Source organism: Siniperca chuatsi, linkage group LG17 (genome assembly GCF_020085105.1).
Source record: "Siniperca chuatsi isolate FFG_IHB_CAS linkage group LG17, ASM2008510v1, whole genome shotgun sequence".
Classification (NCBI taxonomy): Eukaryota; Metazoa; Chordata; class Actinopteri; order Centrarchiformes; family Sinipercidae; genus Siniperca; species Siniperca chuatsi.
Window position 1 is genome coordinate 15,294,479 of NC_058058.1, and position 21,196 is coordinate 15,315,674.

The 21,196-nt window shown below is 42.6% G+C and overlaps 1 protein-coding gene across 15 annotated transcripts in view; it reads right to left on the reverse strand.

The window, feature by feature from the left end:
• Positions 1–498: 498 nt before the first annotated feature.
• Positions 499–21,196, reverse strand: part of nfyc (nuclear transcription factor Y, gamma) — a 22,238-nt gene continuing 1,540 nt past the window's right edge. The window contains exons 1-12 of one of the 15 annotated variants that reach the window (XM_044172030.1): positions 19,412–19,494; positions 18,456–18,485; positions 11,129–11,235; positions 10,886–10,957; positions 9,043–9,156; positions 6,996–7,091; positions 5,652–5,828; positions 3,541–3,609; positions 2,880–3,038; positions 2,433–2,537; positions 2,268–2,327; positions 499–1,820 (exon numbers count right to left, since the gene is read on the reverse strand). In XM_044172030.1, the coding sequence (XP_044027965.1) occupies positions 1,701–1,820; positions 2,268–2,327; positions 2,433–2,537; positions 2,880–3,038; positions 3,541–3,609; positions 5,652–5,828; positions 6,996–7,091; positions 9,043–9,156; positions 10,886–10,957; positions 11,129–11,227 (1,071 nt within the window). In that variant the 5' untranslated portion in view covers positions 11,228–11,235; positions 18,456–18,485; positions 19,412–19,494 and the 3' untranslated portion in view covers positions 499–1,700. Of the gene's footprint in view, positions 1,821–2,267; positions 2,328–2,432; positions 2,538–2,879; positions 3,039–3,540; positions 3,610–5,651; positions 5,829–6,995; positions 7,092–9,042; positions 9,157–10,885; positions 10,958–11,128; positions 11,236–11,529; positions 11,584–11,820; positions 12,002–16,921; positions 18,090–18,455; positions 19,112–19,411; positions 20,026–21,196 lie in introns of those variants that run through there. The other 14 variants (XM_044172029.1, XM_044172036.1, XM_044172034.1 and 11 more) reach the window with 14 other exon arrangements.

The following is a 21,196-nucleotide window of genomic DNA, read 5'->3' on the forward strand; positions in this document are numbered from 1 at the left end:
CGCTCCTGGTTAAAAATTGTAAACCTTTGTTTGGCAATAAATCAGATGCCCTAATACAGTACATCAGTGGCATTTATAGTTTATTAGATCAGTGCTGCCATCCTGTGGCCATTTGGGAAAACAACACAAGCCTCACACCTACAATAGCGCCGTTAAACCCACCAATATTTTCTTGTGTCCACAATTAAAAGGAGCCTTGAACATTTAAAATACATTTTGTCATTTATTGCTTCATCTTCATACCTATCAGATACCTAAGTTACTATAAAAGCAACAAAGGCAATGATATTTTGGGCTCTGGTGGTGGGATGTGTCTACCTACGACTGGGTTGGTTCAAGTCTTATCTCTTGCTGTGCTGTTGCATTTCTCTCCTGTCTCCCTGTCTACAGTCCACACAAAATAAGGTGCTTAATTCACCTAAAATAAAACAATGAAAAACAAAGGTTAGTGCTTGATGACACACACTCAGAAAAGTACAATAAAAACATGACTCTTAGACAAGTTATGGTTTTTATTTTTTTGCACAAACAAAGTTTGTTTACAAAAAGGAACATCAAAAATAAAATTGTACCTATCTATTGCATGTCATGCTGGCAGTTTGAACTACATGCAAAAACAACAATAATAACATTGATAATAATCAATACTGTACAAAAAAATTATGGGGAAGTTATGAGGCAAACATCATCTCAAAACCCAAAGAAAAACTTATATTGGGGGGAAAAAGCAGAGTTCTATAAAAAGGGTGGGTTTTTTTTGAGTCATGAGTTTATACATGAGACTTAAACCAGGGCACAAGACTCCAAAACCACCTGGGTAGAGGGGGTTGTGTGAAACTGCATAGAGGCAGAGAAGAGATTCCCTGCTCTAAAGACAGAGGGGTGAAGATAGAGTGAATGAAGAAACTAAATGGAAGAGTAAAGATGAAAGTGGTGAGGGTGCTTGAAATACAAGCACACACACATATAAACTTAACCTATACAGTTTGAAGCCCTTACAACATAAAGTCATGCTTCATTGTCAATGTGGAAAATAACACAAAAACTACATGAAATTATCATTGAACCTCAGAACCTCTTCTCGAGATCCCTTAGATTGACTTGCTGTAAAAAGTGATATCTGAGGTATATGGCTTCACTTCATCCATCAACTACATGAAAAACAATAAAGAGGGTATGCTTCATGTTTTCCCAGAAAGAAAGCAGGAGGTGAAGAATCCCATGGCTACCTTCAACCACAGATATGCCAGGAGCACTTTCCCATTTCATTTCCAAATGGAGAACAGAAAGGAAGACGCCAGGACTAAAGCACACCTTTTTATGTTTTAAAACTCTTTGAAATTTGGACATGAGATGAGAGAAAGAATAGAGTTGGTCTGTGGAGAGACTGCTGTCAGGGACTGTGGCAGTGGATGCATATTTTCTCTACAGATGTGGGTGACAGAAGTACAAAAAGTGTCTAAGTATGGATGCAACTTAACATGCAATTCTGAGTCAATCAGTGTCCCTTTGGTTTTTTCCTATCCAGTGTACTAAATTCATTACTAAAAAAGCTTTACAAGATTTCAGGTCCCCGTCTGAATGAGCAGTGCTTAAAATCAAGGTTATCAAGCATCCTTTGTCGAAGTTGGTGGCATCTGTCGGTATCACATGGGCTGGTATGCATGTTGTGTGTGTGAAGAAAAGGTTCCCGGTTGGGTTCAGTCAGTGCTGACCTGCGTGACCTGTGCGTCAGCTGTCTGGTTGGTGGACTGAATGAACATTGGTTGGGTCAGCTCCTGTCCTGCTGGCATCGTCACCTGCTGAATCTGATACAACTGCTGTAAAACAGAGAGACAGACAGAGAGGATGAAGGTCTGTGTGTAGTTGGATTTTAATGGGATGACATCCAACTACATGGTTTTAGATAGCTCTTGGGTTGTTACAAAGTGCTATTTAGGTTGTTTCACAATAAAATCTTAAAAATTGTATTTAAAACTTTATTCATGATTTTATAAATTGCATTTCTGTCTTTTCTATCTGTTGTTATTGCTGCCCTTCTTGGCTGACACATTGGCACAGTGATTTTTAATCTCAATAAGGCTTTCCTGGTTAGATTAAGGTTAAATTAAATATGTTTTTCGGCGAGGGACACGTGTCAGCTGGTTCAAAGCTAGCTATGTATACTTGTTAAAATGAGAAACGCTAACAATGCAAACAATCCAAAACAGTGACAGTGAGTCAGGTGGCAACGAATTTACATTGGATATATATCTTGCATTTGTTACCTGTCCGTCAGTAAACTGGTTGAACTGCTGCTGTCCTTGCTGTACCTCTGTCTGTGTGATCTGAAAACAAAACAAGATAAATAAAATAAACATCACAAAAATGCAAATGCTTGGATATCAGATCATTTGTTTTATGAATGCTATTTTTGTTGCTATCGTGATCACCTGCTGGGTGTTGGCGAGAGTCTGAATCTGTCCTTGGACCACTTGCGCTCCGGAGACAGGCTGGGCTAGACGGATGTATTGTAGCTGGCCTGTGTTTAGTTGCACCTACACTCAGCCAACACAAGGGGGAGACAAAGTTTGGTTTAGAGCAAAGGTCATTGGAACTCAGAGGTGACAGCCATTTTCCTACTCTGGACAATAGCAACAGGAATTGCTTTCCTCTGGTTAATTGTTAACTTTGTAAAACGTATGTTTAATGATTCCCATCTACATACATGCAGTAAACAGACTACTTTAGCCATCTAGTCTCTTTTAACGTGAGCCTATCTTTCCTTCTCCTCATTCAATTCCCTGACCTTTTCATCCACCGTTTGAGCTTCTTGGCTCCATCACCAATCCCTCCCCTAATTCCCATCGCTTTTTCTTCAGCTTGATGCCATTTCTTACCGGTATTTGCTGGATCTCTCCTGTGTTGGTGATGATCTGCTGCATGACCTGCATGGTCTGGCCTTGGGCTTGAGCTGCCTGAGCTTGACCCTGGGCTGCTGCAGCTTGGACAATCTGTACCTGTTGACCCTCACTCACCTGCATGGTCACAGGTGCACTCTAAAGGAGGGAAAAGAAGAGAGATAAAGAACGATAAAAGCAGACAGACAGACAGGAGACAGAAGTAAAAGATTAGTTGTTGAACAACAACTGGTACAGGCATGTAGTTTATGATTGAACCAGGAAATCACTAACTCCCTGGAATAAGATTTTAACCAGCACCATGAAGCTTATGTATCATTAAATTTTAAAAGTCTGTTAAAAGATCATCAGGCAGGCACAAAAGATGTGGGGGCATAAGGTGACAACGCAGGTTTCGAGTCCTCTCTTACTCATCTGTCTGTCACACTATCTAGAAAAGGCCACCTGATCTCATACTGTGGTCCTACAGACCTCAGTCACCTGAACAGGACAGAGCTTGTAGGCAGCAGTCAGCTACAGGGCTGTGGCAACCTCTGTGTGTGTGTGTGTGTGTGTGTGTGTGTGTGTGTGTGTGTGTGTGTGTGTGTGTGTGTGTGTGTGGTAAGTGAACATATAAATGGATGTGTACATGTGTGTTTACCGTGATGGGTGTGCCCTGTGATTGCACCTGCACTTGCTGTAAATGCTGCATGGTGGCACCTTGCAGCATCTGATGGCCCGACAGAATAGAATGAGAAAATGAGAGAAAGGCACACGGTGAGAAAGCAGCGATTGCAACAACTGAACACAAGAATGTAAGCATGTGTGGCGTGTATGCGTAGAAAGCTTAAATGTTGAGCAGCAAACAGTGATATATAAGCAGCAAATGGCATTTAATGCCATGTCCATGAATGATAAAGAAGCTGAGGTGAAATGTCAGAAAAAAAATCATGGTGGAGTTTGGACAGGTTTTGAAAATGCATGTACATCACAGTGACATTTACAGCAGCTTTAGTAATGTCAGCTGTGGTTTCATAAGTACTTATGAGAGAGTCGGTGACCTGAGAGAAAAATGACAGAATTGGTACAACAGTGACAACTAGTGACACTGAATGCTCTGCACACGGACACACAGACACATAAATAAAGGCTGAATTGAGATCTCTGCCCATCATCTTTTCCCACGCTATATTTCGCCATCTTGTCTTTGTCTTCTTTTCCTTCTTCATTCGAAAACATTTCCTGCTAACATTTCACACCATAGACCCAAATCTGTTGTACTAAACATGGCATGTGCCTGATGGGTAGTGGTAAGCTAACCAGCTCTGTTTTACACCAGCTAACACTTATGATGTGACTTAAATACCGACAAGAGGGATAGCTGTGATTAAGTTGGTAGACAACAAAACAGATACGCTTCACATTCAAAACAAAACTGAGGGGAAAAACCTTCAATAAACCTTTTTTGGGGAGTCAAATTTAAAACATTTTCCCTGAAGGCTCACCTTTTAAAGTGCTACCTTGTAAATAGCCACAATAGAGTCTACGTAAGGTGAGTGTCAAACTGTGACCTCCCTGCTCTCAGCAGGGACTGCAGCAGTAGCAGTGCTAGTGAATCAGGCCAGCTCTAAATGAGTATGACAGCTCAGCTAAAGGCAGTCTGCTGAAGCAGCATGAAACACAACAGCAGTCCAGCAGCATGGCTACATGACACACAGAGACCAAGCTGGAGAGAGAGCGCTTAGCAGCAAAAGTAGTAAGAATGAGATAATTAGAAAGCGAGACAGTTGAAAGGTGTCCCTAAATATGCATGTTTGTTATCATACTGAAAACACCATGATCCAGAGGGGGAATGCACTCTCCCCAATACTCAGTGTGTGAGTGTGTGTGCGAGAAACAGTGCATTTTTGTATGTGTGTGCTAAGGACTTGGTTACATTAAGAAACAGCTACTGAGTCCCAGTTTTCATTTCTTTCAGCTAATTTCTCAAAACATACATGAGAAGTTTGACTAGCCTTTGATAATGATTTTTTGAGTTTTTTTCCCCTCAAAATATAAACTGCTTACTATATGATTTCAGAAACTCAACCATTATTCACACATTGTACATATGATATGTGTACATTTTAGAGGCTATGATATTGCAAAAATAGACAGGGACTGATATCACAAATTTACAGTAAATAATAGTTCATATAAGTAAATAACAGAGAAGGGAATATTCTGTTTAGCTCAAGTGTTTCCTCTGTGGGGTTTCAGAGGGAGGGTGCGCATGTGGGTAGTTGTTTGCGCTGGGTGTGTTCTGAGTTCAGTTATTCCTGCTGGTGGGAGAGTGGTCAGATACTGAATGTGAGCTAATATCAATAAAGCTGGGTGTGATGACCCAAGTAACAAGCCTTTTGCAGCATGATTCCCAGGACTGGGTGGAGTTTAGAATGTGCTACTTAAAACTACTTGGGAGAGGTAATCCTTCAGGTGTTGCACAGAAATACACAGACACACACAAACACACATGCACTCAAACTCAATATCTTTTATGTGAAGTTCAGTATGGGCTTCATTAACTGGAAATTTGTGTTTCTGTGGGGGACCGTCCCCACAGCTCAGCTGTAGTTCTTCACATCGCCCTTATTATTGCCTAAAATTCTCATATCCAGCTATGGTTTCATTTTGTTGTTGCTTCTTTAAATCTTGGTGTATGTCATTTGTACTCTGTGAAGTGGTTTGTGGCAAACGCTGTGAAAAGCTCTACGAACAAGGTGTTAGCAGTACCTGTCCTTGCTGGGGCTGTGTGATGATGATCTGTCCAGGCTGGATGGTCGTGGCTGTTTGTGCGCCGGGCTGCTGGGCCTGTTGTGTGCCCTGCACCTGTACAGCTCCAGGCTGCTGGGCCAGAGTGAAGTAGTACTGCACCGGCTCTGCTGGAGCTACTGACTGACGCATCTCCTCCTGTAAACAACACACACACAAACACACACATGTTGAAGAAGGCCTATCAGTCCATTACATCTCCATGAATTATTTTTGCAGGTGTAACGGTAGAGGAGGTCAGGTCTGATAAATAACTGATGGGATGTGGCTGGGGAAGAGTAATGTAATCTGGACATAAGATCCATTACAACCACCATACTGGTCAATACCATAGACTGCAGACCTGAAGGCATGCTAGGCTGAACATGATGATGTGTTTTAACTCAGATCAACCTGAACAATTTACACAAAAAGACAGTAGCAAACATTTGTGACTACTGTAATATAGGTACTCTAAAACGAATGTGACAGTTATTGATTTATGTATGTAAATGCTCTCTCCGTCCGTCCTCTTCCTGGGTCAGCCACTAAAGTGCAGCGTCAGAGTTTGTTGGGATTCTGTTTACTCAGCACAGTTCAGCAGGTTAGATGCTTGCAGGCATGGGGGCTTGAACCCGGTTCTAACAATGATCACAAATCAAATTATCAGTAAACACTGACCTGTGTCATTCTGTTTCATAACTGACTAATGCGCAGGGCTTCATCTTGATGAAGTTTCTCCATCACCAGAAGCGTAAACACCCCTCTCCCAGCTCCATGACAACACAGCTGAGAGTGTAGGATGTTTACATGCCTGGAGACAGTCTACTTGACAACAAATTTAAATATCTCACTCCTCCATCTGGTATCTTACATTTGTATACAGTACATTAATCTCCTGCTTGAGCAAAACTTCAACGTGATATGTTGTTGTCTGTAAGAAACGACACTTGATTTTATTCGTATTGGTCCCTGGTAGAGGATATATTCAAATGTGTGATGAAGCTTTTCTGTTACTGATGGTACAAACTATTGTCATTGCTGGGGTTACTGTTGGCTGTCAGAGGCAATAAGATGCTGCAAACATCCGACTGAAAGCCCTCGCTGTCCAAACCCCAGCTTCCAGTCAAGGATGTTTACAGCACCTCCAGGTTGCCAACAATGGAAAAGCACCAGAGATGAAGACCCAAATGATCTGCTCTTTTTCCTGGGCCAGCTGTAATGTGTAAGCAAATTATCTTCCAAAAACCTTTGGAGACATCTGCTGTTTGCCTGTTTGTCACTGCGCAGGTAATAAGACAATCCTGGCAGTGTGTGCTTTCCTACCTGTCGTTTAGGTGGCTTCAGGTCGTCCCGGGGCACGATGTCAATCAGGAAGTCAAACTGGTCAAACTTTGTTATTGCCATGGCAATGTCATTCCTCTGTAAACATAACAGACAAAGAGGGTCAAGTGATGACGTCCGACTTTAATTATGCTAATTCAATAAATGCAGCGACCTATATATAAACATGCCTCAAGGCCTAAAGTCAACTCTCCCAAAATAGCCACGCAAGAGGCTACTGTGAAATTGAAATAAAGTTCCCAGTAGTACTGTAACAGGTATTTGCTTTGAAAAATGAGGTCTAAGGAAGAGAGGACAAGTTTACAGCTGAATCAATTAGTTGACAGAAAATTAATCAGCAACCATTTTAATAATCAATTAATCATCTGAGTCACTTTTCAAGCAAAAAATACCAAATTTTAATACCAGGATTTGTTGGTTTTCCTAGTCTTCTATGATAGTAAACTGAATATCTTTGGGTTTTGGACTGTTCGTTGGACAAAACAAGCAACTTCAATGTGTCACTTTGGACTCTGTGAAACTGATCAGCATTTTTCACAATTTGATGTGACATTCTATAGACAAAACAATTAATCAAGAGTTTGATTAGATTAGACAATAATTTAAAAAATCATTAATTGCAACTCTAAATGCATTAGATGAAAGATCAACAACTTTTTTTTTTACCTACAGTCACTAAAGTCAAATGGATGAATAAAAACAATCACCCTAGAATCACAATCATAAACCTAGCTGTGTGTGATCGGTGGAAATTAACATTAATGACGCTTTTCTGCCCTCATGAGCACATACTCTGCTGCTATACCCCTTCCTATATCCACAGCAGTGTGCTGTCTCTGTGGAATTTTCCACAGGATATTGGCTGTCAGGACCCCCCCATTGTGGCCCTCCCTGCACCAGAGGCTATTTATAGTAGCTTGATTAATATCTGGTAACACCAGGTCACATCTACACTTGTTCTATTGATAAGCGTTGCTATGGTGACCCCAACTGGCGTGCCCTCTTCACAATAGGACTCAGGCTCTGCGTGTGTGAGTGTATGTGCGAACATGTGGAAATGAAGGGTACTGTTCACATTCATGAGGTTCAACAGTCACACGTACCTAATGCATCATCTGTGGTGTAAAATGTAATTAACATGTAAACCTGCACAGTAAATTAAGTTTCTATTTAAAGCATGCAGCGTAGAGTTCTAACAACGGAACGTTTCATGCTAAAAAAAAGGACTCTGGGTCAAAGTTAAGCCAAGTCAACAGCAAAGTGAACACACTACTTCCAAAGTAGGTAGTTCAGTTTAAGACTCCTCCAAGACTAACTGCAATGAGAGCGATTACACTCTTTTTTTTCTGGTCTCTTTTTCTACCTGCGTTGGCATAAACACACATATCCATGGGCTACTAATCTCTCAGAGGTATGTGAATGGATAAAGTGGACTTAAGGGCTTTTATGTTCTGCTCCACAGTTTTCCCCCCTTGACATCCAGGTGAGACAAGCTGATTTTCCCAACTGTTCCCATTAGCGCGCTCATGTTCTCTGCTTCACATCATTCCAGAGTCCATCTTATTCAACTTTGGGACAGCAGAGCAGGCAAAATGGCACCCGAGGGAAAAGTGGGTCAACGGCACCCGTCTGGCTTTGCTTTCAAAGTCAATGGAGGGAGAAAGAACTAAACAGAGGGATAGTCCTCAAGGGGATGCTGGTATGGGGCCTCTGCTTGTATACGCACACAGACACAGGCACTCAGTGAACTGAAAGCAACAAACCAAAAAAACAGCCAAATGATGCAAGAGTGTGGGAGAAGCGTTAATAAGAAAAAGATGGAAGAAGGAAGAAAGAGGAAGTGTAATTATTACAATAGACGGGTGTGAAAATCCCAACAAATAGGGCAGAAAGAGAGCAAGAAGACAGTGGAGAGAGAGGTCAATTGGTTACCTCAACTGAAGAATGATCTGATCAAGGTAAAACATGTGTCATACAAGGAGGATATAAAGAAGTGAAAAAAGGATGACAATAACAGAGTGCGTCTGACCTGTAGCGTGCGTCTCTTGTTGTCCTCAGTGTGGATCCATGCTCTGAGGGTGAGCTCTGTGATGAAGATCTGAGCTGCCTTGGCAAACAGGACGGGCGCCTCTGCACTGATCATCTGTACAGAGAAGATGGAGTTAAATACACCCACAGACTATCAAACATCAATCACATATCAGCTATAACATGAATCACTCAGGACCTGAGTAACAAATGGCTGCATCACATTCACAGGTGCTGCAAAATAAGCAATAAATGCATTCATTTGTTTAAAAAGACCACATAATAATTAGTTTATAAGCTAATGCATCAGCCCGAAACACTACTCATACAGAACTATATTGCGTAGCAGGACAAATCATTATTATTCACCAAAACACTTTAACATTTCTGTTCTTTTCATTACAGTTGTGAGTTACCTTCAAACCATTGTTTGTCCCTTACAACGCCTCTTCAGTCGTAAAATCACTGGTCTGCAGGCCTCTAGTGGAAAATTGCTTAGCTTCAAGCTACACTTCTTCATATCGAGTGGCATTGAACTCTCAGACCAAGCTTCAAGATAATTAGTTAAGTATTTGGACATAGATGTAAAGCTTCAATGTACAAGATGGACTGTAATAATACCACAACACTCACATGTACACATTGAGCAGTGAAAGCTGCTGTGTTATGGCTGACAGAAGGGTCCTGTCTTCAGATATGTTAGTGATCTCCTGATCTCTTTACCTCTTTAAGCTGCTGCTTAACTAAGGGGATAGTGCTCTTGACACGATGCATTCAAGCCACACATACACACACATGTCCCAAGGCTTTCTCTTTAGGGACTATGAACAGCCCAGGCTGATAATCTGGTGTAATGGGGGAAAAACAGTCACTCCTCTGTGTGCCTTAACTGTCAAGTTCAATGCAACTGACAAATGTTGGGAGATGGGTAGGTTCCTTGGAATAAAGCTTGTGGATACATGCCCCTAAAACTACGATATATTCTCAGGAGATTGGCATTGGTATCAAGGTGTACTTTAAGTGATTCTTATCAGTTATAAAGAGCCCAATAAAATTCAGTTTATTTTACCCGTTTGCTGTTCAACATAAACCACAACTTTCAGCAATGTGGAATATGTTTTTAAAGTCAACAAGCAGCTACAATCTCTGCAATGTGGAGCCATCTTAAAAACTAAAAGCAGCTACTTCTTATGGATACAATGCCAGTGCTTCACAAAGTGGCATTAACAGCTACTTGCTACACAATCAGTTTTGTAATTTCACTTAATGATTATTCCTGTATGCACACTGTTAATATATGTTTTGATGTAAACCCATTTGACATAAATAATGGACTTCTTATCAACAGACACCGCTGAAAGCCCAAGAGCTGATAATATTTTTCCATTTTAAAATAAGTCCAACAGGCCATTCACAGGCACTGAGTGGTCTGAGCACAACAGGCCACAAACCAACAACTTGATGACGCCAAATTAAAGAACATTATCTGTCAGGCTTTAAGCCATTAAAATAAGTAAAAAGTAAAATCGGATATGTATTTTACAAAATGGTTCAAGGACCTGAATCAAGCTATACATCACAGATTTTTTCCCCTTGATCCTATCTCAGTTATTCAAAATTATCAGTACACTAAATAGGAATTGAAGGTGGCTTTACCAATTTTAACAATAACATGGAAATATCATGATCCAAGAAACTACTAAGAATTCACAAAAGTGTCATATGATTTATAACTTTTATGAAAGGATTCATACTAGAGCTATGTGGTTCCTTTCACTACATACACATCGTCCCCTGATAATTATTTTCTCAAAATTGTTAATTATTTAGGCTGTCCCACTTACCTTGACATCCTCATCCAGCTTCATGATTTTCTTGATTCGAGCCAGAGGTAACTCCTGCACGCGAAAATCCTTCTGAGAAGAACAGATGTGTGGTCAGTTAGAGGCACAGAACAGAGCACAAGAAAGTTGTGCTTTAGTATTTGCATTTATGTGTGTTTGAAACCATATAGAACAATTGAATCTTAGTGTTAATTTGGCTGGTATGTGTGTGTCTGTCTGTTTCAGTGGACAGACATAGCGTACCACAGTAAGGTTCCTGATCTCCTCCATGACGCGAGGCCAGAAGGACTGCAGGGTTTGCTGGGCATCGCTGCCCCCGGCTCCAAACGCATCTGCGGACATCCTCTACTCTGTTGCATCAAGGAATGACAGGGGAGGGGAGAGGTGGAAGCAAAAGGTTAATTATTAGAAAACACATAAACAATGACATGATGTGTCCTTAGCAAATGACCTGTCTTGACACCAGGACACAGAATACAATGTCAGTCCAAGCCAGGCCAATGCTGCCCAGAGCTCTTCCTGTGTGTCAGAACCACATATCCTATCATAGCCTATAATTATAATACAGTGAAATCTAAAATAGAGCCCTGACAGGCTTCTATTCTTGTTCTTGTGGGATGCTGAGATGCCCAAGAAGAACCCACCACCAGACTGGCTGCACACACCCAGGCTCTATCACCTTCAGCACATAGCGGCGGCTCCTCTGCAAACACAAGCATGTCATGTGCAAGTCAATCGCTGCGGGTGACCCCACGCACTGAGGACAACGCTGAGGCCACAGATCTAGGAAACGTATGTGTGTTTGTGTCATAAAGAAACACTCTCTTGACAACAACTGCATACTAGTTCTTTGATGGACACACATTGTGAACACACACAGACACATGCATGCAAACTAACCAAAAGTTGTAAAGTGAAATAACTGTTACACATACATGCATGTAGACATAAAAAGCCAGTGCTTCTACAAGGGGTCCAACGGTTTGAAAGAGGATCCAGCAGGTTACTATGGCATGCCAGGAATCCGCTGGGGGAATATTGGCCTGCCTGTCTGAGCACGCAGAGCTTGGAGTGTCTGGATCGCACTCTTTCACTCGCTCCCTTTTCTCCCTACCTCTGTGAAAAGATTTGGCAGAACGGAGAAGAAAAAGAAACATGGGGGGACAGAACAAGAGATGAGTGTGTGGAGCTACTCAAGAGAGACGGGGTGTTTGTGTGTGTTGCTGAGGGAGGGGTAGTGCCTTGTCCAGTTCAGCATTAATCTACCGCTAAGACAAAGTGCCAAAGGCTTTAACAGGGGGAGGTAAGAGACAGACAGGGCTGCAGTCACACTGCTGTGCAAACTAGCTATGTGGGTCAAACAAGAGAGAAAGAGGGAGACACAGAGAGAAAGAGAGAGACATGACAGAACAAAGAAAAAGAGTGTAGAGAGAGAAGGGGGGTCTCCTCTTTATCTTCTCTTTCTTTTCTCACTCTGGGCCAACAAGCATGAATAGGTCCAGCTCTGGTCCAGCTGACAAACCAATACAAAACAAAAAAAACAGCCTTTCACTCCAACTCCAACACTCCATCTAGTGTCTCCCTTGTTACAGCGGTGTTGTAAGGGATTGTTTTGACTTTGGGTCCATGTCAGCTCCTTTAATCGTACCAATTAAGTGCAGTTGTAAATATTTTACACAGATAAATCACTCATTCAGAATGCAGGCCTTCTACCGGATTGATTTTTGACAGGAAAGATTGCTTCTCCAGCAGTTGTGAAAGTTACTGAATAATATAGAAGAAGCACTGCTGCATCCTGTTCTGTCATTCAGTTTTAGACCGAGAGTAGCCTAAATCAATGAGACAGAATGGCAGAAAGGGGGTGGCTTTATTTAAATCAATCAGGCCGCTTGTAGCTATGACATACCAGGCTAGTGATTGACCTTGACAATGTCTCCCCTTCTCTGCCTGACGATCCAGTGTCCAGTTGCATTTCAAGGTTGATTGAAATCCTGCAGTCACTAGAACAATCCCAGCATTCCACAGGGCAGGAATGATGGGAATTGTAGTTTTTCTCCTCTGCCTGATGGGTGAACTGACCTCTGCCAGTTCTTTCATGGCCTCCGTGTACTTTGCAGTACCATGCAAATACGGTGAACAAAATATGGGCAATGAGAGCCATTTGTTTTTCCAGCTAAATAGCATTTTAGCATCTGTATCAGCAGTTGATCTTGTGATCATTTTGAACAAGACAACCTTGTGTATGTGTGTACTGACTGCCAGCTTGTATGGTTCTCTCCAACTGGTAGCCTGATAAGAAACAATAACTAGGCAATTCACTTAACAGCATTACAGACGATCATTGGGCTAATTACCATGGTAACAACGCTGTGGCCCAGAGGAAACAGAGGAGGATAGAGGAGTTAAAATAGCAAATGATTCAATTGATTAAATAGGTAAGTAAAACATGCAGGCCACTCTAGCGCTTTTTCTGCTCTAACACATACCTCACTTCTCTTAAACCCCTACCTTTTCTTTTAAAACGAGAGAGAGAGAGAGAGAGAGAGAGAGAGAGAGAGAGAGAGAGAGAGAGACGTTATTAAATCACACATACACCCCAACCCCTTTCTCTGACCCTGTGACCTTCAATCTAAATACACAGCCACTAACCACAGCAGGGGGGGGGGCAGAGGGGAAGTCAATGTATGAGAAGAAATGAGAAAGCTAGTGTGGCGAGAGGCAGGCTGAAGGAAAAAGAACCAGAACAACATATGTGAGAGAGCAGAGAAGGGCTAAGTATCAACATGCCCTTGAGCGTTGCTCCTCCAGCTAACTAGTGTGTTCTACCTACAGCATACCAATATTACCATATTTCCCAAGGCTTTGCATCAATGGAAAGTTTGCGTGGGAGACCGCTGAAGTCTGACACACAAGTGCAGAACATAATGTCTGCTGCTGACTTCTGCAACACCTTCTACAGTCTGGGTCCAGACTAGTCAAACAAACACTCTGAGTGGGGCTATTCTCTGCACAAAGAAAATCAATTTTGAAACCCCCCGAAAGCTAATACATGTCAACATTATACAAGTTGTAAAAGGATGCAGACAACTAGAGAGCCAGTGTCAAGACAGCTTATTTTATTAGCAGTGATAAGTACTATTTGCTTCTGCTTCTTGTTCAGGTCTCTAATCTATAGTATGCTTACTATAGTATGAAGTACTACTTAAATGGAAATCTGTACTAAAGAATTTGTTAAAGCTTGTTAGTCCAGTTCACTCCTTAATGCTTATGGTCAGCATTGTAAGCTGCTCTAAATAAAGTGTCTACACATGTTGTGAATGTATTGTACTTTCATGTGAGCTTGTTGTTCTGTATAATAATGCACATCGTTCAATTGTAATGAACCTGACAAGCTAATCTCTGCTGTGTTGTTCTAAGCTGTCACCATATGCTATATTAGGGTACATTGTGTTTTTTGCGCTGTGCATCTCTCCTCTCCTCTTCCCTGCGGTTGGGTTGTCCTTCATCAGGTCATCGAGACAGAGAGATGCCGGTGTTGGATTTCCTACGAACTCTGCTGTGCGTGTGTATGTGTGTGTGTGTGTGTGTGTGTGTCTGTGCTTTGTCAACATTGTCCAACACAGCAACTTGCTCTTCCTCCTTCAGCAGCTCTACATCTCTCTTCCTGTCTCTTCTCCAGTACTTCCCATCTCTCTCTGTCGCTCATGGGTGTGTTTTTCTCTCTTGCTCTGTCTTACTTACTTTCACCTGATCCCCCTCTTCCAACTTCTCTGAGAAAGTCAATGTTTCTCCACTTGCAGCAGCTGAATCAGCACTAATGTTGTTCTGCCAGTCCGGTCCTGCATCTCTCCTCTTTCTGTCTCATTCCTCCCTCCCTCCCTCACTGGCACGTCACATCAAGTGGCCACTCACAGCAGCATCAGCGACTTGCTCCAACTCTGACATCACACCACTTTACATGAGCCCTCAATTCCTGTCCAAATAAACCCGATAGCAGTGCAGGCAGAGAGGCAGAAGACCGGAAAAAACAACAAGATAGTATCACTTAGCCATATGCCTATTCATTTGCTCTTTAAGATTACAGATTACAAAGTTTTCAGTGTCAAACTCTGCACAGAGGCAGCGTAGTAGAAGAGAATACAGTTGAGCAAATTAATGAATTGGTCTTTGATTATAGTAAAATGTTCAGCAGTTAATTGTCCCCTTAATGACCTGACGGTTGGTGTAAATTGATCTTAATTTTGCTGAGTGTAGTTGATGCAAGACAGTTTAGGACAACCTGAAGGCCTATTTGAGCTATTTGAACTTCAGTATCACATTGTCGTTGTGCTGAAGAAGAACTCATCTCACCCCAGATCGTTCCCTGAAGCAGAGCTGACACTTCACAGTGAAGTGCACTGAGAGGACCTGACGCACACAGAAATAAAGGCATATACTGTACCTAATGCATGTGTAAATGCGTGCAAGTGCTATTACCTACAATAAGTGTGAATTTTTGAACCACAGAGAAACTATCTCACAGCTCAGTGAAATTATCAGTGTATCCATTTAGGTTAATATGTCTGGTTGATTTGATTAATTTAAATCTAAGAGTGTGAAAAGCTGTGAGAAAGGCCTACACCGACCTTGTTGATCATTCAAAAATTAAAACAAATTGTAAGTTAGTACAGTCACAATCCAGATCACTACTTCAGGTTTTTTTTTTTTTTTTTAAATAGTACATAGTGCATATTACATAGTTTTTATAATATAGTTCAGGTAATGCCAGATAGTTTTAAAACTAACTTAATTTTTTACACCCTTTCAATTCAATATGACTGTTAACATACAACATGGATAAGGGCAAATGAACATAAATTGTGTTGACAAATGATAGAAGGAGGGAACGACAAAGAGGAGGGAATAAAAGAAAAACAGATGATTTCTTCCCCCATACTATGACCTTAAAGTAACCTTCCACATTGTTATTCTTCATGGTTACGAACAGTTATAACATCAGGCTGTACAAAGAGCAAACAAGTACCCACATGGACTGGACTATGTTTCACTATAAATGATGAAATCGACCAAAAGACATATTTTTTGTATGCTAGACTACCAACTATGGGATGAGTGTTGCTACACTGACATGTCTTTAGCAAAAGGTCATTTTCAATTTTCCACATGCTGCTGTGTGAAACTGTCAATGATGCAGAATGGGCAGTTTGGCAGGAAGGTCACCAACATTTAGTCTGCTATGTTTAACTGGCCTCATAAGCAGAAAAACAAATGCAACTCTGTTTGCGCAACATACATTACCATAAATCAGGATATATCATTGGACCACTGAGAATCTGTACCTAATATTTAACATTCAGTATCTTAGTTTTATTCTGATTTACTATGCCCCAGTAGATGGAATAAATACAGCCTAGGTAACATATCATAGTGTCAAACATTAATTTTAAACAATGGCCATAAATCAAAAGGTGTATTTACAAATCCTATACTATTACTCACCTTGATGAACGCAATCACAAGTACAACACATAGAAACAAACTGGCAAGGTTACAGCATGCAGGGTAAATTATCTACTCAGGCAAAACAAAAAACAAGAAGTTACCAGCCAGGAATTACAGATTAACTACTGGGACACGCACAACATTTTCACAGGTGTTTTGTGATTTAAAAAAAGAACAGACAGGGTTATAATGACAGACATGCTCGATGTGACCTGCAGTGCAACATCCCTTTGGCATGGCTGGACTGAATCAGTCAACCAAACAGCCCTGCAAACTTTGCCCTTGGTTCTGCTTCAAGCCAACTCCAGGAAGTGCTAGTCACTGATCTCCCAAGGTCATTCAACAGAGGAGAGAGAGAAACCAGAGAGGGAGGAGGGAGGGAGAGAGAGAGAGAGAGAGAGATGAAAGAGAGAAGGGGAGAGAGAGGGGGAGGATTGAAAAGGACAGGTTTTTCAACTTTCACTGCAGCACTTAAGTGACCCCAGTGGTTCAGGCTGTGTATTTTCTAAGAAGCATAATGAAAACATCACATACTATACATATTAGCTATGTTCCGTATCCTCCTGTGAGTTTTGCTTCCGCTGTGTCCTCTCATCTCCCTCTACATGTTTCCTTCTCATTGCTGACAGAGAGACTGCGGGAGCCAATCTCACATTCCTGTGACCTTCATCCAGTGCTAGGCCCAGTCTCTGGCGTCAAAGTAGGCAGGGCTAAAGCTACCTGCATATTACAAGCTGGAACACAGCTGACTCCCCCTGGCTGCCCACGCTGTCTTTAGTGACAGTGTACACATGTAAAAACACAGGGAGGGCAAGGGCAAACGAGTGAACGCCCGGCAGCAGTGGTCACCTTAGTGATAAGCTGAAAGGCCTAGCTATGTCTAAGTGGTTTTCGTGTTTCATTTACTTTTTCCTTCCCCCGGTGTGCCTATGGTACAGTACGGGGCAAAAATGATATTCAAATCTCATGCAGACAGCAGCCAACCCTGGGATTTGGCAGCAAGGGCTTCAACTTAAGAGTTATTTTTAGTCTCCCTCTCTCAATCGCCTGCACTCTCTCTCTCTTTCCCCAACGGGACTTTGTTTTTTCGAAGGCACCAATGGAAACTTTCAATTAGGGAGCAAGGGAGGGGAGAGAAAAGGAGTCAGAGGCAAGTGAGAGAAGAGGCGCCCTCCAAAGATTCCATCAGAAGAGATCAGATCAAACTATTAGTCTCCTCTGCCCCTGAAGCTGACAGGCTGACAGTCTGTCCCATCTGGGCGTCTGGCACTGTCGGGGTGGGGTACTGGGGGGGTCCTGAGGGGTCCTGAGGTCACTGCAACCAGCTGCACCTCCACCCCTGGGGACCCCTGACACCAAGAGTGACAACAACACTGAGAGACCTCCAGAGTCCTCCATATACAACAAGTCTCCTTTCAACATGGATGCCATCTTTGACTCTCAGCTCTGCGTCACTGTCTGGCACTAGCGTGTAAACAAGGACGTCCAGAAGGGAAAGCAGGGTACGGACCAGCACCGTGAGCCACTGCAGCCACAGGCCCCCAGGATGTCAACACCACCAAGACAGTGAAGTGCATCTGAGCACAGAGTCTGGCAGCCATGCTCTTACATGAAATCGATAGAAGGGCACTGAGTGAGTGTTGTCTGTGTGCATGGTGGTCCAAAGTCAAAACACAAGAAGTAACAGCCAAAGACAGACAGACTTGACTCTACATTGTTACTTTGAGAATGAAAAAAAAACAACAATCATACATTATTTTACTTTATTTTTTTTAACCACAGTCCATTCTGTAAAAAAAAACGTACTGAAGTGACAACTGAAAGACATGGATGAGAAACACACACACACAAAACGTACAACTCCACTCGTTCAAGGAGAGTACTACAGGACAGGAAAGGCAGGGGGATTGAGGACGGCTGTAAAGGACAGACACTGTCTCATCACTGCAGAGCATGATGGAGAGACACATCAGAAAGTGAACAGAGGTGAACAATTTATTCAGAAACTCAAAGCCTAACCACCTTGACAGGTCTTCTCTCTGTGTGTGTTTTCAGCGGTCAGACTTACCCCTGTGCCCTTCATGGTGAACGGTGTGCCCTGTTGGAGCAGAGCAGAAAAGAGGGAAACAGATAGCGCTGTTCAATTCTCCTTGAGAGCAGCAGCAGCAGCAGGAAAAAGAGGCACAGAGGTTGACAGAAAAACTCTCTCAAGCTCCTTCACTTCCTCCAGTCCCCTGATCGTATCAACAGACAAAAGGCACTCTGGCTCCACTGGACGGCTTTAAGAAGGCTCTCAGCCTGGACACACAGAGAAGAGCAAGCCCCCCCTCCTCCTTTCTACCCCTCCCCCCTTCTCTCTTCCACTCTCCCTTTACACATTGCCCCGTTTCCTTCAGCAGCCCCCCAACGTCCTCCTACAGCCTAAACATACAGCCCTCTCTCTCCTGTTTCTCTTCTGACCAAGTCCCCTCAACTCACTGACCTTCTCTCTTTCTCTGTCTTCCCTCTCTCTAGCCAGTGACCCATGCGTTTGTCTTTGAGCTGACCCCTGGCCCAGCGCAGAGAAGAGGGCGAGAGGGAATAGAAAGCCAGCACAGCAGCAGGCAACAGCGCAAGAGCAGGCAAACAGTACAGCGGCACTCCCGACTCACAGACAAAAATCTCTAGCCTGCTTCCCCTTTAACATTCAAGAGTAATCAATCTAGCATGCTACATGATACTCAAAACCCGCCTCACACCCGGCTCCCACCTCACTCTGACACTTGCAACCAATGAAAAGACAAAGTCCTCCTATGCCATTGGACGCTTCACACACCATTCAGCTCTGACACCTCCCCCTTCCCCCGCCCAACCCCCTTTTACCGACAGCCAACTTCCTGCTCTAAGTTACCTTGAGCTGCAGGATAGGGGTCAGGGAAAAGAAAAGAGGAAGAGAGAGCAGAGAGGAAAATAGGTGAAAAAAAGCAAATAAAGTTGCGCAAAGCTCTTCAGGAAGTGTGTGAGGGTGTGCTAGTGGTGGCTTGCCTTAGCATTTTTTGTCCTCAGGCGATCCCTGCCTCTCCTGCTGCTGGACGGATGAGAAAGGCTCCACGGGCTGCTCTCTGACAACTGCTCTCTGCTTATTTACAATGTCAAACTAAATGTCTCCCTCCGCCCCGCCTCCTGTCTGCCACTACAGGCTGACAGCACAGTGATGCAGGCAGCCACGCTGGCCCTCACTGGCTAAAACAAGTGCCAGAATGGATGCCGCATGTTGCATCCACATGATTTAAAGTACAAAAGCACACTAGGCAGACTCATTGTCTCATACGTGTGCACAGGTATACATGCACATCCACACACACATACACGTTTTGTCCTTGCTTTCTCATTCATCCTTGCTCATAGTCACATGTACACACCGCAAACATCTAGCCTCTAACCAGCCTACTTGTTATAATGACATTCATTGTACTGTTAATATTATGCTAGCAGAGGAAACAAATTGTCTGCAAGGATGGTCACATTATTCGCTTGGAATATGAATTAGTTGAATTAGACTTTATTCAACATATTCCCGTGACTCGTGGAAACATTTAGTTATGCAACTTACCGCAACCACAACATTAATCCACTGAAACCCTAATTATGGTGTCAATCAAATTTACACAAAAACTAATTACTGCAAAACAGATCACTGCAGAGCCTTTGTACAAAATGAGGAAGACTCAGCTGACTGGTGAGCAGCCACGGAAGTGGGGATGGGGGTGCATTTGATTCTTGTCCTATTTGTGGATAAACAAGACTTAAGAGATATGGGTGAAAGTCTGTAAACAGACATTGTTGTCTTGACCCCAAAAACTACGCCCACAGCAACTTCCACAATTAAAACGTCATCCAAAAAAACCACATCAGCAATGTCATACAATGCCCTTCTTGTTAACTCACTACCAGTTTAATGTGCATACTTTCTACACAGTAACCTTTACTTTAGAACACTAAAGCAGGACACTTCTGCTCATGTGTACAACTCATGGTGTTCAATGCACCACAGACTACATCAGTAATTCCACATTTAATATGCAAACTCATTAAGACACATAAAGCTTAGACAATAAAGTGTCTAGAAGTGACAGAAACTGAAGGTGTGATGGTAATGACATTTTGGCAAGAATAACCTTTAACTGATAACTTGTGCAAAGGGTGGTGATGTGACCTGAAGCTTTATGCTGCATATTACTGCAAATCCTGACTTTAGGGAGGAACACGACAAGCTTAAGAGAGAGAGAAAGAGAGAAAACCTGCCCCATCAATGAAAAACCTAGAGGGGGAGGGGAACCGGAAGGATGGAGAAGGACAGAGAGGAGAGCTGTCACAGGATGGGAGGGGTAGTACAAGTGGAGAGAGGGCAAGAGAACAAGATAGAGACTCAAGCTAAATGTTCCCTTTTCTATTTTTGTGAGGAGCATGGGGACTAGAGCAGGTACTACAGCCATCCAGTTAATGATTAGAGCGGAGCTGCACAATGATTAATCTCTCCAGCATGGCTGCCATGTCAGAGTAGTTCTCTCTGTAGGTGTATTCTGGCTACCCAAAATGCCTCAGTAATGACACCTGGCAAGGTCACCGTACAAATGAGACCTTCCCATGACCTATGCTGCCCGTAGCAGGGACTTGTTTGCTCTCACTGACTGTTTAGAGATAAACATACACCAGCCAGACTATGGGTTTTATAAACACACAGCACCCTCAGGGTGGCCAAAAACACATGCACACCTGCATGACTAAATGGTTAGCTGACTGACTTGCACACAGGTTACTCAGATTAAG